The sequence below is a fragment of the Aricia agestis genome, chromosome 15 (genome assembly GCF_905147365.1).
Source record: "Aricia agestis chromosome 15, ilAriAges1.1, whole genome shotgun sequence".
In the NCBI taxonomy this organism is placed as follows: Eukaryota; Metazoa; Arthropoda; class Insecta; order Lepidoptera; family Lycaenidae; genus Aricia; species Aricia agestis.
Window position 1 is genome coordinate 10,107,179 of NC_056420.1, and position 20,426 is coordinate 10,127,604.

Sequence of the window (20,426 nt, forward strand, 5' to 3'; positions counted from 1 at the left end):
ATATAAATAATTATATTATACAGAACTGACAAAAGTGTCATTCTGTCAATTTATCTTAAATTGACAGAATGACACTTTTGTCAGTTCTGTATATAATATAATTATTTATTCTGTATAATATAATATAAATAATTATATTATACAGAACAGAGAAAGGTTCATTCTGTCAATTTACCTTGTGATGGTAGAGAGGCTCTACAACTGTTCAGTATCGACTGGCGCTATTTTAAAATCACTGAATTATTGATACTTCCAGTTTTAAACGCGGAGTATTCACTTCGCGCTATTTCTACTTGGTATCGATTTGTGTGATTAAAATGCTGAGTTTATTGACTCGTAATAAATTGGCACAGATCTTTTGTATCCTTCATAATATTATTTAACATTTTTACTAGCCGGTCCCTAGACGATTAATTGCATTGTGCAATACCACGCTTCAATTTTATTGTTTATTTGACAATTAGATTGAAAGCGCCCGATGTTCAATATCAACCCTAGATGGTCAATATGTAATATTGCGCAATAAAATTGCTCATCTAGGGGCCCGCTTAAGATGCAGAAACGCCTAACTATAAATATAGCCTAGTAGACGAATGATTCTGCTTGGAAATGTCGAAAGCAGAAAGGAGAACACCAAAACTCCATAGAAAATTACCCAAGGCCCGGCGCAGAAGAGATGTATCCCAGTTATTTGTGTATTTTATGTATAATATTTTTTGATAGGCGTGTTTGCCGCAGGATGTGGCTAAGATAGAAAAAAAAAATGCTTTTAGATTTTTTCAGGTGCTAATTGAAAGTACATTACGTTGAACATATCGACTCCAAAATGTTATAAAATAGTAATGAATTATGTTTCTAAAATACATAATTATAATAATAATAAAAAATAAATTTTATTTTTCAATAAAATCACATACAATATGAGGTATCCCCATTAAGCATAATATTACTTTTGTTTTATTATTATATTATTATACCGATCTTTTTTATATAAGTACATAGGGAAAATAAACAGAATGACAAGATTTAGAGAAAATAAGTATATTTTCTCTAAATCTTGGGCACCGGTAGAAATAATTTCCAACGGGTGCAGATTTTAGTTTTCTTTCTTTTCTTTTTACTTTTTACGAACAACAGTGACTCTATTTACGTCAACAGAATATATTATACATAATTTAGTGCCGAAACATTACGAACTATCTTTGTACGGCTTCCAACATACTGCTTTTTATTTCAATAATTCCTGTTGAACCCGAGATTCCCAAGGGGTGCAAGTGCACCACCTGGCATCCCCCTGCCGGAGCCCATGACACAGGGTGTAACAAAAATAAGTGATAATACTTTAGGGTGTGTACGTGTACCTTGTAGAGAGTTCATTGTAAATTACTTTTAGCAGACAGAATTTTTAGTACCTATCTTTATTCTTAAAAGGAAAAAGTAGTGTTTTTGTATGTTTAGTGATCATTTAAAACAATTTATAAAAGTAATTTAAACTAAAATTGTTAGGTACGCCTGAAAATAATAGATTAGCAATTTTTTTACTTAAGACACTTTTTGCGGCAATGACACATACATTTATTTTACTAATAAAGTATACTATGAACTGAGATACCTTACTTTTGTGCCGGAGCTTGGGCTTTTTTGGGTGTTCGTCTTTTGACTTCAGAATATATGTATGTACAGGATGAAACAAAACAAAGTGATAATACTTTAGGATGTGTATGTGTCCCTTATAAAGAGTTCATTGTGAAAGAAGCAGCGCTGAAACAGCAATTTGTGATAATATGTATGGGCAAGCGGCCCAGTGTCATGAATTTTCTCATACAGAGCTATTTTAGTGTATTTTAGCGCTGCTACTTTAATAGAAATAATCTTATATACAGTATGTAACAAAAATAAGTGATAATTCTTTAGGGTGTGTACGTGTTCCTTGTAGAGAGTTTACTGTGAAAGTAGCAGCTCTAAAAATGTTTTTAACTTTTGTATGGGCAAGGGCCCGAGCGTCACGAGTTTCCCCATACAAAAGTGAAAAAAAAATTTGGTCTTTCAGCGCTGCTACTTTCACAGTGAACTCTCTACAAGGAATACCTACACACCCTAAAGTATTATCACTTATTTTTGTTACAACCTGTATAAAATTCTCGTATCGCAATGTTAGGCCGCGTACTCCTCCAAAACGGCTTTACTGATTTTAACCAAATTTTATATGCATATTCAGTGGGTCTGAGAATCGGCTACTTTTTGTATTGATAAGTGCATTTGTTGAATAAATAATAGTAAATTATTACAACTCGTGACTGACGGCGACCATTGTTTGTGCGACGGGACAGCGATGGACGTTGCCATGGTGACATACTTATTTAGTCACTTCAATAAAATAATACAGGCGAAATACTTTATATGGCAAAGAAACGTTTGCCGGGACAGCTAGTGATTATATAAAACTTCTAATCATTACGACAGTAAACTATAATAGTGTATTTTTTGTCGTATAAAATAGCTCTTTGTAACGTAGCTTCGCCGTTTCGTACCAGATGTGCTCCTATTATTGATGTAAAATTTGACATGGAGCAGAGAACGAGAGTTTATTGTTGTCCCGAGGTCAAAGGTTTCGGTCATTATATAGGGCTGTACGTGCGAACTTGCCTTGTGCGATAGATTCTATGTTTGGCGCTTTACAAAAAAAAAAACAAAATTTTCTTCACTTTCTCATAGGCAAATGAAAGGCGAGACAATCTTAGGCTAGTTTTTATACTACAACTAGCTGACCCGGCACACGTTGTTTTGCCATAAGTATAAAGTATTTCGCCCATATTATTTTATTGAAGTGACTAAATAAGTATGGCATCATGGCAACGTCCATTGCAATCCGTCGCAAAAATAGTTTCGAGTTTTAATATATAATATAAGATATATTTCTTAAGAAAAAGGCCAACTGTTTTTTCATATAAACTGCACATTTTTGAGGCACTAAAAGGTTTTGGCGGCCTCTACAATTTAAGTCTTCATTAGTTTTCTTTCAAAATTATTCAAAATCCAGTTAGAGTCTTAGAAAACTTATAAAATTATAATATATTATAATTATCAGTTCAGTGAAACTCGACAGTCCCCCAGTAGACCAACATACGAGCAATATATTTATTTCCTGACAAAAGTCAAAATTATTTGTAGAATAAAAAGCACGCAATAAAAACTGCTACAGTTAGATATATTTATTATCTTTTATTACAACGATATAGTGAAAGAAAACTAATGAAGACTTTAACATAAATAGACCATTAAAACATTTTAATAACTCCAGTAACACACACTAAATCCAAAAGTAAACAACACTAAATTCTAAAACAGTGAACATAATCCATCATATTATGGGCTTATGTCGTAGCTACGAAAGGTTTAATTATAACATCAATCTCTAAATTATACGTTGGATTTTGGGCGAACCGAAGCATGAGCGAAGTTGCGTGTTCGGCGTCGCTTATCAACTCGCCATACAAAATTCATAACGGATTGTTCAACAATCCATAATATTTAGTTGTTCGATTAAAAACGAATACAAACGATTATTCTATAGTTTACCTTTACTTAATATTATAAATGGGAAAGAGTCTGTCTTTCCAAACCAGTTTTATAGAATAAGAATTTGGGTCCCGAGAAAGGTTTTGTACAAAGTTACGGTCAACATGTAGTATAATAAATCTACTACATGCGAGCACTATAATGTGTACATCTTACGATTTAACAAATATAATTGCTTTATATTATTATAATGTGTTGGAACGAAGTTCCTTATCGCGTATTCGGCGTAAATCTGAAGGCTAGACAGAACTATACTTAACCAGGGGCAGAGGACGTTGATAGTAAGTATTCCTATGCGCCAACTAGATGGCGTTTTTTAAATAAACAGCTACGCGTTGTTAGTATTCCTGGGCGTCAATAGAATATGGTGTTTTTTTTTAATTTTTTTAAGAGTGTGTATATAGTGTGTGTATATAGTATTATGTATACAGGTTTTTTGAACATAAGAAATAACTTCGTTTCATTCGGGTGTCCCTTGACACCTTTCAAGTTTTTTTTTGTCACTAGTTCTAGTATACTGTCTGGATCGATCTGATGTACCGGTAACCGACCCATAAAATAGTCGTCCAGTACACTCTTTATTAGTTTAGGGACAATAATTGTAATGAAATAATAAAAGATTTTTTTTGTGTTTGTAATTATAGCGTTCTTAAAATAGAGTTGCGAAGTAATAAAGTTTAAACTATGAATATTGGAATTGATTATTTTCAGCAACGATACAACTTTAATTAAACTTTCGCGGAATTATTAGATTTCGAACGTTTTCTATTTTATAATCAAAATTGTTTGTATAAATTATGGTTTATGTTTTTAGTTAAGTTTTGGTAAGCACGAAAATAATTATATTTATTCACAAATTCGACTTTAAAAAAAGGAAAATTGAAAATTATAAACTGTTAAGACTCGCTTAATAATTACTAGTACTAGTAAAAATGTATTTTTTACATATAAATTAATATAAAAATTAAAAAATATAATATTGTTTTTACTTTAAATAAATATTTTTGAATAAATTAGTATTCGAGAATATTTTGCGTGGAAAAAAAGTTGTATCATTCAATAAATCTAAACATAAGTAGACGAATATAATATCATTTACCCCGCATTCTATTTAGCGTTAAAAACGATCAACACGCTCAAAATGCCTACTATTTTGAGCGTTTTGTTCGTCTTTAACTCATAGAACGCGGGGTTAATGTCAACACTTGAACACACAGAATATCATGTCACTAAATTAACAAAAGAATACCATTTGTGTGTACAAATTCAGCCGATTTGTTTACATTTAGACTGAATATGATATATTACTTCAATGTTTTCACGCTCAGCGGCAGCACCATTTCAGACAGTAAAAAAAACGTTTTGTTCTGCACATTTCACAATGTATCTGTCAGTATTCTGATATGACGTGTGCATTGTGCAACATGCACTGACCTCCATTATACAAGTACGCTGGATTTATAATACCCACCTGCTTTTTGTGCCTATTTGAAGCGGAATCAGCGGCCCCAAATGCGGGGAAAGATAACTAAATCTGACGTAAATGGCGGCATAACCGTTATTAGTTGTCATCACTAGTATTAGTTCCAAGTACTCTCACTACTGTTATCAGCGCCAATATGGCGACTTTCAAACGTCATTTTTACGTCAGATATAGTTCTCTTCCCCCGCATTGGGGGCGCTGATTCAGCTTCAAATAGGCAAAAAAAAATAGCTGTCATTTCAAAGGGTTCAGCGTACTTGTATAATGGAGGTCAGAGGCAACATGTCAGATTTTGGTCGCATTGTTTACTGTTAGTTAGCTAAGGGTGCTACTATAAACTATCACATACAGACTGTATGTGATAGTAGCACCTTAGCCTAGACCTTGGCCTAATACACTTTCCTATTGGATGTTTACAAAATCGAGCAAGATTTTAAGATTAAGAAACCAAAAATGAGGAAGGTGAAGACAAGATAAGGTTTTCATTTAACAGTGGGCGGCGAGCGCCTATTTCTCGGCGTCTGCTTTTGACAATCGCTTATAAAAACCAATGACATGGGTTCTTAAGCTGATTTTCCCTCTGATATTATGGAGTCTTAATCCGACTCTACATTAAATGTAGAGTCGGATTAAGACTTAGATTATCTTGAAATTTTCAAGATAATCTACCACGTCAGTCTGGCCCCGTGCTAAGTACCTGAAGGACTTGTGTTACGGGTACCAGACAACGAAAATATATTTAATACTTTTATACTATACATATATTTAAGATTTTTATTATATGATACACATATTTAATACACATCCATGACCCAGGAACTTTGAAAACTTTTTGTTCCGTCGGCGGGATTCGAACCCGCGACCCCTGGCTTGCGCTACCAACAGCTCACCAACGGAGCCACAGAGGTCGTCGTCGATGTTAATTAGATTTGTTGTAATTTGGTCAAGTATTCTTTTTTGCTTTAAAAATTGACATATTGTGTTGAATACTTTTATCATTTTTGATCAGATTAATGAATATTATATTACTATAGATAGAAACGGACTGAATCGAACATAGAACGAAGCTGCATTAATGTTGGATTAATACCGTAGAATCAGGGTACATGTTTAATTAAGTCAAATGTTTAAACGGAAATCACGAACCTATTAACTCAATTGCTATTTTAAGAGGCCGTTAAACGTAAACCATTGGTGTCGAATTAAATGAACTCAACTGTTCTTATGTTCATTTCCGACTTGCTCTTCCGAGTGCTCAGAAATTATACAGATTTACCAATCCTTTTTGCTCTATAATTTAAAGTTATTTAAATTTATTACCACCAGATTAAATCACACTGTAACTGTACATTTAGGGCCTGTTTCACCAATTTTTTATAAAGTGCCTAAATATACGCTATTCACAACTTTTTGACAGATTCTCCATACTTGATCTGTTAAGTTAATTGGTGGATAGCCTTATCTGGAAGTGGTGAAACAGGCCCTTATTATTATAAAAATTCTCTACTTGTCTTTCCACAAAATTCAAACATAATAAAATATGAATATTCATAAGAGATGTAATCAAAATCCTGACGAGGTAGACAGACATATTTTCTCATTTATATGACGCCCGCAACTAAGTTGCGCCAAAATTTGTGTATTGCGCGGGAACCGTACATTTTTCCGGGATAAAAACTATCCTATGTCCTTTCTCGGGACTCAAAGTATCTCCATGCCAAATTTCAGCAAAATTGGTTCAGATGTTTGAGCGTGAAGAGGTAACAGACAGACAGACAGACAGACAGATATACTTTCGCATTGATAATATTAGTAAGTATGGAAGTATGGATATGGAAGTATGGAAGTATGGATATTAGTATGGAAGTATGGATATTAGTATGGAAGTATGGATATTAGTATGGAAGTATGGATATTAGTATGGAAGTATGGATATTAGTATGGAAGTAGGATATTAGTATGGAAGTATGGATATTAGTATGGAAGTATGGATATTAGTATGCAAGTATGGATATTAGTATGGAAGTATGGATATTAGTATGCAAGTATGGATATTAGTATGGAAGTATGGATATTAGTATGAAAGTATGGATATTAGTATGGAAGTATGGATATTAGTATGCAAGTATGGATATTAGTATGGAAGTATGGATATTAGTATGCAAGTATGGATATTAGTATGGAAGTATGGATATTAGTATGAAAGTATGGATATTAGTATGGAAGTATGGATATTAGTATGCAAGTATGGATATTAGTATGGAAGTATGGATATTAGTATGCAAGTATGGATATTAGTATGGAAGTATGGATATTAGTATGAAAGTATGGATATTAGTATGGAAGTATGGATATTAGTATGCAAGTATGGATATTAGTATGGAAGTATGGATATTAGTATGCAAGTATGGATATTAGTATGGAAGTATGGATATTAGTATGAAAGTATGGATATTAGTATGGAAGTATGGATATTAGTATGCAAGTATGGATATTAGTATGGAAGTATGGATTAGTATGGAAAGTATGGAAGTATCGATATGCGTACCATGTAAACTAAACACAAAAATATGTAAACGATATTTTCTGTTACTTATACCAGTGTTTTAACTTTTAAGCAATAGTAGGTATAGCTAGTGTATTTTCGAAAAAGTTCATTCCATTCCGCAATAAAATTAATCATCCTTTCGTAATAAGTAATATTACAAAAGAAAGGCATGGAATCGACAATTTTCCGTCATCATAAATATGCAAATATTTCGTTTTATAGGACATCCGACAAAGTTGCAAAAAGTTGGGCGTACGAGGAACGTACGCGGTACGACAGTGTAAAAAGTTAATATCACCCCAGGGGTTGTCATAGAAAAACTTGTAAATGTAGGCGTCCTATGACAGATTGCTTATATATATTGTAAGTATGCAAACAAATTTTATGATAAATTGGAAATTCTATTTTTGGTTCGAAACTAATTTTTTCTTTCTTTTTACTTAACTGAGGGAACGCCAGAAAACATTTCGCATTCTGTGTATAGCTTAAAATTTGATCGGATTTTAATAAATAAAGTCAATGGATGCGTAATTACAATTAAAAATGTTATAAAAGTTGTAGACAACGAAGAACAAGAATGTAGTAAATAAATCCTTTTTTCGACTTCAGACTATAGTAACATTTAGTTCTTTTCTAATAACATAGCACTATTTCTTTCCGACTTTTTATAAGATCATTACATAATAATATTATGGAGCAAATATTGTAACATACTTTCAAAACAATAAAAGATATATAATTATATTCTGACACTAAGCATGCGCAGCGCGTACAACATTAAATGAAGATGTAAGTGAATAAAGTCGATAACTAACATTTTCAATTTCAAGAGGGCTACTAAACAAAAAAATCGAACATCGTTCTTCTCTCTTCACATTCACGACCGTCTTTCATATGCCAGGTGAAAAAGGACGACGCGGAATCATCGCCAAGTTAGTAAAACTAACTTGGCGATGATTCCGCGTCGTGATGAATAAAAGACGAACTATAATGATTATGAAAAAAGCATTCTGAGCAAATTTAGGCTTTATCAATGCCTTTCTAGATATTAAAAATATTAAAGAAAAGACAGCAAACTTCGAAGATCCAAGCAAAAATGTGTCTAAAACAAGGTTTTTTTTTTTGTAAAAAAAACTATCGAGCATTTTGTCAGTAATGGTGTTGTCGTCTCGACTCTTGAGCATTTTTAATCTTCATGAACTGAAGTTACTTGTGTAAAAAAATCAGTATTCTAGACCTTACAGATTTTGAGATCTAGGTTTAAGTATGTAGGCAAGTTAGGGCCAGGTGCATTCTTAACTAATTTTTTTCTTTATAATTTGAACAAACCTTGTAACGTACCTACTTCATCATCTGGCTACACATTAAATCCACATTATTTATTTCAAATATTTTTTTCGGTCATATACATACATATATATATATATATATATATATATATATATATATATATATATATATATATATATATATATATATATATATATATATATATATATATATATATATATATATATATATATATATATATATATATATATATATATAAAACTCAAAGGTGACTGATTGACTGATTGACATAGTGATCTATCAACGCACAACCCAAACCACTGTATGGATCGCGCTGAAATTTGGCATGCAGTTAGATGTTTTGACGTAGGCATCCGCTAAAAAGGATTTTGATAAATTCCAACCCCAATGGGTTCAAACAGGGGATGAAAGAATTTATATAATAATACTTCTTAACGCGAGCAAAGCCGCGGGCAAAAGCTCGTATACTATGTAGCGTCCATTTTCCAATTCGTTACTTACCCACTTTATCCACTTACGTCTTCAAATATGATATTATATTGCACGCTTTTATATATTTGATTAATGTAGCGCATGTCGTAAATTAAGATTATATTATATCGAATGTAGGTCAAAGAATGTCGCGACGTTTTGTCGGTTTGTTTACAATATTCTGGACGTAACTGTTCTGTTTTGAGAACTGTAGCTTGTGAGATGTATTTTTACGTTATTTATTTTTTATTTTGTGGAAGTATTATTCTGAAAAAGCAACAATTTTTGTGAAACTATTTTGAGAATGTAAAGTTATTCTTTTATTATTCTTGTTGTACCATTCTGTTTGCAAGTCAACTATTTTTATGGTTTACTATTTTTTAAATTTAAACTCTTGTTATTGAATGAGTTCTGATGGTGGTGTTTTGCGATTATTAATTGAATGCGTTTCAAATAGACAAATAATCCCGTAAGATTTGGTTGCTTAGAAAGCATCTACTATACATACAATTGCAAGTCCACCAAATAATTATAATAATTAGTTTAACTTTGTAAGTTTAATAATAAACTAAAGCAACTTACGGAAATAAATGGTTTCTTGTGGGAGTATATTATATCTAGTATTATATACCTACTCCCTTCAGAAAACATTTCGTTTCTATCTAAAAGATGCTCACTATTGATACAATAAAGTTCTTTCAAATTGTATGTGTCCTGAATACTTTCAAATAATTCTTATTTTACTTCCGACCGATAATGTTATCTATTGTATAACATAGATGATATTATAACCTCTAGGATCTTACATCTATCTAGGATCTAGGATAAATAATATAATATGTGGCAACTGATATAAATTATACGGGAGTCTCATCGATCATGTCTGTACGCCAAATGTTGGTATTCATGTACTATCAGAGAAGTTGATTCCTATGCAAATCGGGGACCTAAGTAGTTTGGTTTCATTACGTCAAACCCAGCTGACAGATCACAATTAACATTGACCAAATAACGTTGGTCTGTCAATTGCAATGTCAATCAACTTCCTCGATGGTACTTGTCTTTCAACTTATGGCAATAGAACAGTTTTGAAATAATGCACTAGTGATTAGACTCAGAGTAGCCGTTCAAAATATATGGAGTTAACATGAGTCGGATGTTGACTTTGTTTTATCGAACGCTTAAATTATAATATATAAATTTTATACGTTTTGATCGGTGATTATATAAAGAAGCGATAAAGAATACATCTATATATATGAAACTCAAAGGTGACTGACTGATTGACATAGTGATCTATCAACGCACAGCCCAAACCACTGGACGGATCGGGCTGAAATTTGGCATGCAGGTAGATGTTATGACGTAGGCATCCACTAAGAAAGGATTTTGATAAATTCCAACCCTAAGGGGTTCAAGCAGGGGATGAAAGTTTGTATATAATAATACTTCTTAACGCGAGCGAAGCCACGGGCAAAAGCTCGTCTTGGATAAAGGGCCAGTTTTCGTGTACGCGTAGACTGCATTGTTATGCTTTTTAAAGTTATCTGAAATTACGCCAATGTGTGTGTGCACTGTGCACTCGATTTCTCAAAATGTGGGAAGAGGTAACGGACAAAACAGGCATTTCCGGCACTGGTAGCTTTCTTGAGATGCAATCTTTCGTATATGTGGCGCTACGGCGTAGACCCTCTACGTAGCTACGCGGAGTGTTGCAATAAGCTACGGATTTATTAAAATCCCCAAAGTGCCAATGCTCTTAAGGGGGCGACTAACCCAAAATTTTGAATTTTTTAATTGATTTTATACTTGAAAATATGTTTCATATTCAAAAATTAGATACTACATTATATTTCCAAGAATTTGATCTGAGCAAAAACACGATATCTTTAAATTTTCTCTATAAAAAAAAATCACAAAGATGCATCTAATTTTCACGAAATTTTCATTTATTATCATAACCGTGCATTGAACTGAATTAATATTTTAACACATTGTGTAAAATTCTATCATTGTGAAACCGACCTAGCGGATTTAAAAAACGTTGTATATTTATTGAGAAAAAACTAATTTGGCGATGAATCCGCGTCGTCCTTTTTCACCTGGCATATGAAAGACGGTCGTGAGTGTAAAGAGAGAAAGACGATGTTTGATTTTTTGGTTTAGTCGCCCTCTTATGCGTTAATTAATAACTGTTAACAGTTAAACTATAAATCACTTACGTTTATTATAAAAATATTGAGGTACTTATATTTTTTTGTCTAAGATATTTGCTTGTTAGGAAGACACAACATAATATTATTATCATCTATTTTATGAAAAAGTACTATTATGAAATAATAACCTATTTTCTTTTTTGTTTACAGTAAAAAAGGCGCGTTATGTTGGTTTACAAGGTAAGTAACATTACATCCTATCTGGTAGTTAATGTAGTAAAGACTTTAAAAGAAAAACAGAAAATGGTAATATTTTCGGTTCTCAAAAAGTACAAAACAAGGAACTTGAGATAATTTTAAACTGAACTAGACTAGAGCTGTCGAATTTGTGCTCTATCCCATTCTAATAAGTGTTATATTGTTTCTACAACACAAGTTCAAATAAAGGTGACGCTAAACCAATCGAATTTGTACTCTAATCGGTTGTAACAAGTGTGATATTGTTTCAGCAACACAATTCAACACATACGTGACTCTCAAGCTACAGAATGTCAAGTCGACGACGGTGACAGTAAAGGGCCCGACTCCATGCTGGGAGCAAGACTTTCTTTTGTGAGTATTGTGTTAACCACAGAAAGTACTGAGGAAACTAGGTTTTGTTAATCTAAGGGCCTGCCTAGTGCTTATAGACTGGAGTACTGGTCTAGACAGCGCATAATGCGGTATGAAGGTGTAGTGTGTTTTGTTTTGTTTGTAACAAAATTGAGACTTAAGGCGAGACTGCACTAAAGCGACACGACACGACGCGACACTTCACTTTCCACAGCATTGACGTTTTTACAACGTCAGTGGGGCGTTGTACAAACGTCAATTGTAGTGAACGTGAAGTATAACGTCGTTTCGTGTGGCGTATTATCGCGTAATGCGGTCTCATCTTAAGACGGTCTCGCTTTAGGGCCAGTTTACTTTACGACGAGGCGGTGGGATACACTTTTAAATTATCCATTCAAAATTGTAATAAGCAGACCAATGGGTGGCAAGTCTGTCAATTACTTTAGTATCTCCTTCTGTAGTTTTTTTTTTTTTTTTTAATGAAATAAGGGGGCAAACGAGCAAACGGGTCACCTGATGGAAAGCAACTTCCGTCGCCCATGGACACTCGCAGCATCAGAAGAGCTGCAGGTGCGTTGCCGGCCTTTTAAGAGGGAATGGGGTAATAGGGGAGGGTAGGGATGGGAAGAGAATAGGGAAGGGTAGGGAAGGGAATAGGGTAAGGAATTGGGCCTCCGGTAAACTCACTCACTCGGCGAAACACAGCGCAAGCGCTGTTTCACGCCGGTTTTCTGTGAGAACGTGGTATTTCTTCGGTCGAGCCGGCCCATTCGTGCTGAAGCATGGCTCTCCCACGTTAACAAAGTCCAGTTCTGAATGAGTTTAAAAATGTATAAGTTAGAAAACATATTATGGCATCGAGGCGTTACGTTGCAATGTGAATTTTGATTAACACAATCAATCAATATCGCAATGTAAATTTCATTTCATCAATGTGAAATGAAATTTACATTGCGTTGCGGTGCACTGTTGCATACACTGTGAAAACTAGTTTTTATTATTCGTATGTGAAAACCATAAAGTTTTAACCATAAAGTATTACCATAAAGTATACCTAGCGGAATAGAGCAACAATCTCGAGCTGTCAAACGAAACCGAAATTGGTTTCATCTGTGTGTAAAAATATATGTACGTATACACTTACACAAACATGATTGAACATGATTTCTACATGAGATTAAATTGTCAACGTGCGGCACGTGCCGACTGGACGTCAAAAAAAGTGCCACTGTCATGTATCACACGTCTCTCTTTACCACGCAGTGTTACTGATAGTGACATCTCTCTTGCTCAGGCCTTTGTTTCTCTATTCCGCTAGGTATAATCACTTTATGATGAAAACTGAGTTTATAATATGATATAATATTGTATAGCGTTGGTAAATCAGACCATAAAGTTAATATACCTAGCGGAATAGAGAAACAAAGGCATAAGCAAGAGAGATGTCACTATCAGTAACATTGCGTGGTAAAAAGAGACGTGTGATACATGACAGCAGCACTCTTTTTTGACGTCCAGTCGGCACGTGCCGCACGTTGTCAATTTAATCTCATAGAATTTATTTTCAATCATGCTTGTGTAAGTGTATACGTACACATATTTTTCACACAGATGAAAACCAATTTCGGTTTCGTTTGACAGCTCGAGATTGTTGCTCTATTCCGCTAGGTATATAAACTTTATGAGTCAGACATGATTTTGACAGAACGCAAACAGGACAGTACAAATGAACGAATGTTCCGTTGCGCTGGTGCTACGTTAAGAGGATACACCAGGGGCGAGAGAAATTGAAAATAGGTATTTGAAAATGTATTGCTGTCTCACCAATCTCAAGTCTCCCACCGCAGAGCGCGATAGAGACAACACGACAAAAGTTCTAATAAAAGAACAGAAAATCTTCGATTCGTTGTCCGCTGATTCCTTCTCCAAAACTTAACTGATTTAAGTAATTTTTTCATTAAGAATTAAAGCAAGGCTTGAGCTGTGTTCCTATGTTTTATTTCTTTTTGCATATTCAAGCCAGTTTTGTTTTCTGGGTGTTTGAAGACAGAGGAAAATCTGGCCATTTTTTTGGGTTTTTGGACGTTCTTTTTTAATAATTAAATTATGAAAAAAAAAAGAAAACATAGAGACATGCTAATAGTGGCCACAGATATTCAGGAAAAAAATCGTAACTCTACCGGCATTATCCAGGAAGGAAACAGGGGACAGCGTTTGTATGGAAAAACGGCGGTGTAGAATCCTCTTAACGCAACGTAGATTGGGCATACTATGCGTTTTTAGTTGCGTACGACGCGACGCAGCAAAAGCCATGGGATATGAAGCTTTGTGCCTCTTCTTACGGTTTTGACTATAAAATGTTTATTACCATCAATATTCTAAGAAACAGCCTTTGTTGTAGATATTTTTCATAACGTTTAATCTTGACACAGCAATACCGTACTTCAAAAATACTTAACATAAAATTCAAAGAATATAAAAAGATAAAAGGAAAAAATTAAAACACGAATAACGAGCGCAGATTTATCCAGTTTATGAGTACGATTACTTTTCTATTCCCAATATGTCTCGGGAATATCTGAGAGTAGAGATTACGAGTAATAAATGAAGAAGCGTAAGATAAAGCATTAGGGCTGGCACAGAGAAGTTATTAATTTGAACACTTTTGAAGATAGATCTAAACTCCTTTTGTTATTAGAAGCAAAATCATTTTATTTTTTTCAAAACTAGTTGTTCCCAACTTCTCACGAAGAAAAAACGGTTTTTTTTGCACAAAAATGTTCCACAACAACAGTTCCCACGAAATGTAATTTTGCGCTAACGGTGTCATAGGAAGTATGTAGTACCACTTCCCTTCATAAATAAACCTTCCCTGGACTTCCAAGAATATTTTAAGGCCAAGATTTTTCCAGTCTTAGAGACACTAACAAAATGGAGAATAATTTTTAATTTATAATATAGTCTAAATATATAAAACTCAAAGGAGACTGACTGACTTAGTGATCTTATCAACGCACAGCCTAAACCACTGGACGGATTGGGCTGAAATTTGGCATGCAGGTAGATGTTATGACGTTCTATCCCCAAGGCGTTAAATGGGGGATGAAAGTTTGTATATAATTATACTTGTTAACGCGAGCGAAGCCGTGGGCAAAAGCTTGTTATCTATAAATATCAAACAGATAGAACAAACAGACCGTTTAGTTCTGATACAAGTTGTTAGACCAAATTGTCAAGAAATAATATTGTTGTTTGTCTCCTTAATTGTGCAAGTTATACTAAATATTGAATTTATTGGTAATGCGCGTGTTTTGTTGTTATTATTATAAAAGTTATTAGTAATAATATAATGCCCTTTCCTGGAACTTAAAGTACTTCCATTCCAACTTTTATCAAAATCAGCTAAGCGGTTTGAAAGAGTTCCGACTTCTCAAGACAGACAGACAAACAAACAATATTATAGTAACCGAATACGTTACTTACAGTTAATTACTTAACTGTTCTTAACTGCAATTAAATGAAGATTTTGACATAAGTCCCATAAATTATCTGTCAAACTCTACTTTAAATTAAAGTTTAATCATCATTAAATATGTCCCTGATTGCGGCCGTAAGTCTTTGTTTTTTAATGTACTTAAGTAGGTCTCGCGTACTTTGCAAACGAGAAGTTACAATCCCAAGTTACTTTTCAGTAAGCCTACGGAAATGAAGGCGAAGAAGTTGAAGTTGCATTAGCGTGGCCCAAAGTTGAACTTTGGCCCAATTACCAGTTCGCATGGTAAGAAGGGTCGGTTGCGCCCGAAAGTGGGACAATCATATTGTATAGGTATAGAGCACTGAAGTTCTCAGTCTTAGTCCCCTCTTTATGCAAGGGCCCATGCATCGAAATGTAACATGTATAGAACAGCAATTCTTGTACATTGGGCCCCTGAAATTTGGCTCTAGGTACTGACATAAATATAATTATTACAATTTTACAAAATGAACACCTAGGTGTGCAACGTGCATAATATCATGGAACCGTTTTTAACTTGTGGGGTTCAAATAAAAATGAGTAATGGACATGATTTTACTATTTTACTGAATTCATTTATTTACTCCAATACCTTACGGGACTATTCGTGCCATTAGTATTTAGTTGGCACCATGGGCGTATCCAGGTTCTTGGGTTGTGGCAAATCAGATTTTTTATAAGCTAGGTGTTTATAAAGAATAAAAAAATAATAATTTTTAGTTGTAAAAATATTATATTGCAAACAAATGGCAAAAATTAGTTTTCTTAATTTTTAATTTTTATAGATAAAAGTACTAGATGAGATGTACGGACGTAGGGACGTCAACATGATCCAGGGGTGATCCTGCCCCCCCTTGGGTACGACCATGGTTGGCACGAATAGTCTCATACATAATAGTTCGAATTGGACACCAAGTCCTCACAGAAAACACGTGTGAAACAATGCTTAATATGACATTATATTTGCACAGTGCACTTTTTTTAATAAGGGAATCATATGTTTTTCGTACAATATAACCTATATGTTATAATGGCATTTTAAAAATGGCGGGTCAACAATTAAGAAAAATATTTTCAAAATACAGTAGTAAAACAATTTACCTTCATCAGTCAACCGTCTACTCGTATCCTGGTTCATAAAAAAAAAAACGAACCGGCAATAAAGATAAACTGCATCCGACGGAATTGATAAGGAAATGACTGCGAACGATCAATATTGCGTTCGCCGATAACGGTCCTCGAAGTTTTTACAGCTCCGTGAAAACCAAGTTTGTTACTAGTATCCGAAGAAACTTGTATATTGCTGATCGGTTTATTGCGAAAGATTTTTGTCGCGTGAACCGTTTACATCAACTAAAGATCGATAGACTTTATGTTAGATTTATGGATCAATTCACATTGAATGCAATGTAAAGTGACCTTTAAAGTTAATTATTAAGTATCGTCACAAATGACAGCATGTTTATGTATTTACTCTAGAGGAAAGCTTTGTTTTTTTGTACGTTTAGGTACAAAATATCCTTATATTTAACAATAATCATTTTATTGCCAACCATAATAATATAATCATGCCAAAAGGCTGAAACTAGTGCATTGTCAAAAAGTTTGCCAAATTAAATAAACACATATAGAAATCCTAATTGAGTGACTTACTAATTCTGTTTATACGATCATTAGCAAAAACTCCATTAAAGTACTAAAACATTTGAGCTAAATTGCACAATACTCTTTAATGTTGTTTGATAAAATCCCAGATAACCCTCGAGAGATTAAACAGACAGAGGAGACAGTTCGAAAACAAACGGTCACATTTGTGTGAAGCTTTACGAATTAGCGATTGAGTCACTCACATTGTGCTTAAGTAAAAGATAACATTTTAGTAAGTTGTATCCCACCACAAACGGCCCATTCATGCCGAAACACGGCTCTCCCACGTAAGAAAAACAAAGCTTGGTATTATGTTAGGGCCTGTTTCACCACTTCCTGATAAGGCTATCCACCAATTAACTTGACAGATCAAGTATGGAGAATCTTGTCAAAAAAGTTGTGAATAGACTATTAGGCGCTTTATCAGAAAGTGGTGAAACAGGCCCTAAGTGTATTAAAATATTTATCAGGGGATTAATCGTAATTCAATACCAAGAGGTAAAATAAAAACTTCAATGTGTTTCTCTGTAAACAAAGAAAGCATTCTTATTTATCAAATAGGTTACAAAATCATAATTATTATAGTACTAGCTGTCCCGGTGAACTTCGTGTCACTTTAAAACCTTCCCTGGACTTCTACGAATATTTTAAGACTAAAATCAGCCCAATCCGTTCAGCCGTTATAAGACAAATATAGTACCTATTGATGAAAGCTGTGTATGAATATGTATCTAAGGTATATTTAAGTGAGAAAATAAATGAAAAAACATTTAAAAACGAGTATTTATTAAATTTCTTTTAATTTAAGCTTTTGAGTGAATATATATTATCTTCCTAGGACTTCGTCATCATTACACTTGCAATTCTTTATTAGCAATGTAGTACTTATAGTATCTCAGTGTTAGCAATCATCCTTTATCCTGAAAAATATTTGGTTCAGCGTACACAGTACTAATAATGTAAAATGCCTTACAAGGCACGAAAAGGGGATTATTAAACTTATAAATTGCCTGTTTCTGTTACAATAATACCTATTTGAAAGCTCAAAAAAACAAACTATGTTCAACTCATGACATCAACTCTGTTGTAATGCATGTAATTGTAATCCACAAGTTTGATGCATTTCTAAGACTTTTTTAAGGTTCATTATTTAGCGTAGGTATCAAATACCAATAAACTTATCAATTTCTTGCATAAAACAAAATCTCTATAAATATAATAATATTAATATCTAATTATCTTTTTTTGTCTCCTTCTTCTTCTTTTTTTTAATTGCCGACTCAGTGAGTTGCCAATGTCAGAGAATTCTTTTAAAATTTTTTTTAAACTATATTTTCATCTTGATTTACAATTTTTCCGTTAGTCATTATGGCTAAGCTATTTCAATTCCTAAAAAAAAAAAACATTTCCATTAGTCAAATTTGACGTTCGTTTTTTTATCCAGTTCAGAGACAAATATTACAGGATAAACCATTCAGAAGTAAAAGTGGTAATGATACCTAAACAGAACAATTCACTTTACAACTGTTTACTGACCTGCGTGGATTAACCCAGGTTTTGTCAAAGATAATGATACGTGCCCTTGGCCCTGAGGTTGTTTTTGCGTAGCGGCGTCGCATTGCAAAAAAAATTTGCTTTTAAAAGGTTGTTTTTGCGATACGACGCCGCAGCGCAGTGTTGTAGTTGCCTGGCCCTAACTCCTGAACCGGTGCGCGAGTATATTCAAATAAAAGAAAGTATTTGCTTTACATATTCATTCTAGAAAAACAGTATCACTTCTTGTTTGTACACAGTTGCGCCTCTATTCAGTTGTTTGCTCGCGTAGTGCAATTAAAAGTTGAGAGCATCGTATGTGCCAAATTTACTGTTTCGCTGTTTATTAACACATTAAACCATTATTTGTTTCATTATCTTATCGTTTCTTCGTATGTGGGTCGGTACTGGAATACATTCGCTGGATTGTTGGATACTTAATAGTCGAAATAAAACATGATATACACATGACATATGTGTATAGTCTATACACGGTATAGTTTTAACTTTGCATTCATCCGAAGTAGGTACAAAGATAAGCTCAGTACCCCAATTTAGCCATTTCAATGGAATATTGATACAGTTTCGACGCTGCCTCTGAATAATAAAATAACAAAAATAACAAAATTGCATTCTTGTGAAATATCGAACCACGACACTGACACGTCACGTTCTAGACAAAACTCAAAAGTCTAGTATCAACCCTAGATATTGATTTGACGTGTATGAAATTATTAATTTTATGTTTGATAGGATCCAGACTGGTTTGAGTGCTGCATTAAATTTGGATCAAACTAGTACATAATACAGTTTATATACACAAGTTTATATATACAGTTTATAGTTATTAAGTGTATAATATGATTTATATGTATGTTAGTCATTAATAATCCATATATTTTATGGGCCTATGTAGCCTGATATAAATAAATAAAATATTTAAATAAAAAAATATAACACTTTATAGTGGTTTACGTTGAAATCACTCAAAAATACGTTAAAATGAGAGTTTAAATTACAACAGTACTACGAGTACCGAAGAAGTTAGGCATAAATCCTCACTCTTACGTAATCTTTGTGAAAAAATGTCTCGAAAGCAGGAAATTGAATGGAGTTATATGTCGATCACATGTTTGCTGGCATTCACGCAGTTTAGGTTTACAGCAGAGAGCCCGGGGCGGGCTGCCAACAAAAATCAAATTAATTTAAGCGTCCTTTTGTACGCTGTTTTATCAATCACGTATGCCATGCGGAAACTTGTTTAGATTGAATTCATCATCGTCAGTGTATTACCATGCCGTCGTTTTTGATTTACATGTAAATTTTTTGCTCAACAATAAGTTCGAAAAACTAGCTGTTGTCGAAATTCGATTGTCGAGCAGAAGTCGACGTATAAATATCCTAAGATCCGACGGTAAAATCCTGCATGAATCTTTTTTTCGATCAAATATATTTTAAAATAATCTTTAGAACGTATAGAATAGATTAATGTTGGGTTGCCTTGTTGGAGTACCTCTAATTGAGTAAAATGAAAGCCGTAATACAAACTTGCGTGTATTCAATGGAAAAATA

The 20,426-nt window shown here is 33.6% G+C and overlaps 1 protein-coding gene across 1 annotated transcript in view; it reads left to right on the forward strand.

The window, feature by feature from the left end:
• The window catches only part of LOC121734469, a 131,842-nt gene that overhangs the window by 54,388 nt on the left and 57,028 nt on the right, over nt 1-20,426 (forward strand). Inside the window, exons 2-3 of the mRNA XM_042125081.1 lie at nt 11,759-11,788; nt 12,058-12,160. Coding sequence (XP_041981015.1) covers nt 11,759-11,788; nt 12,058-12,160 — 133 coding nt within the window. The remainder of the gene's footprint in view (nt 1-11,758; nt 11,789-12,057; nt 12,161-20,426) is intronic.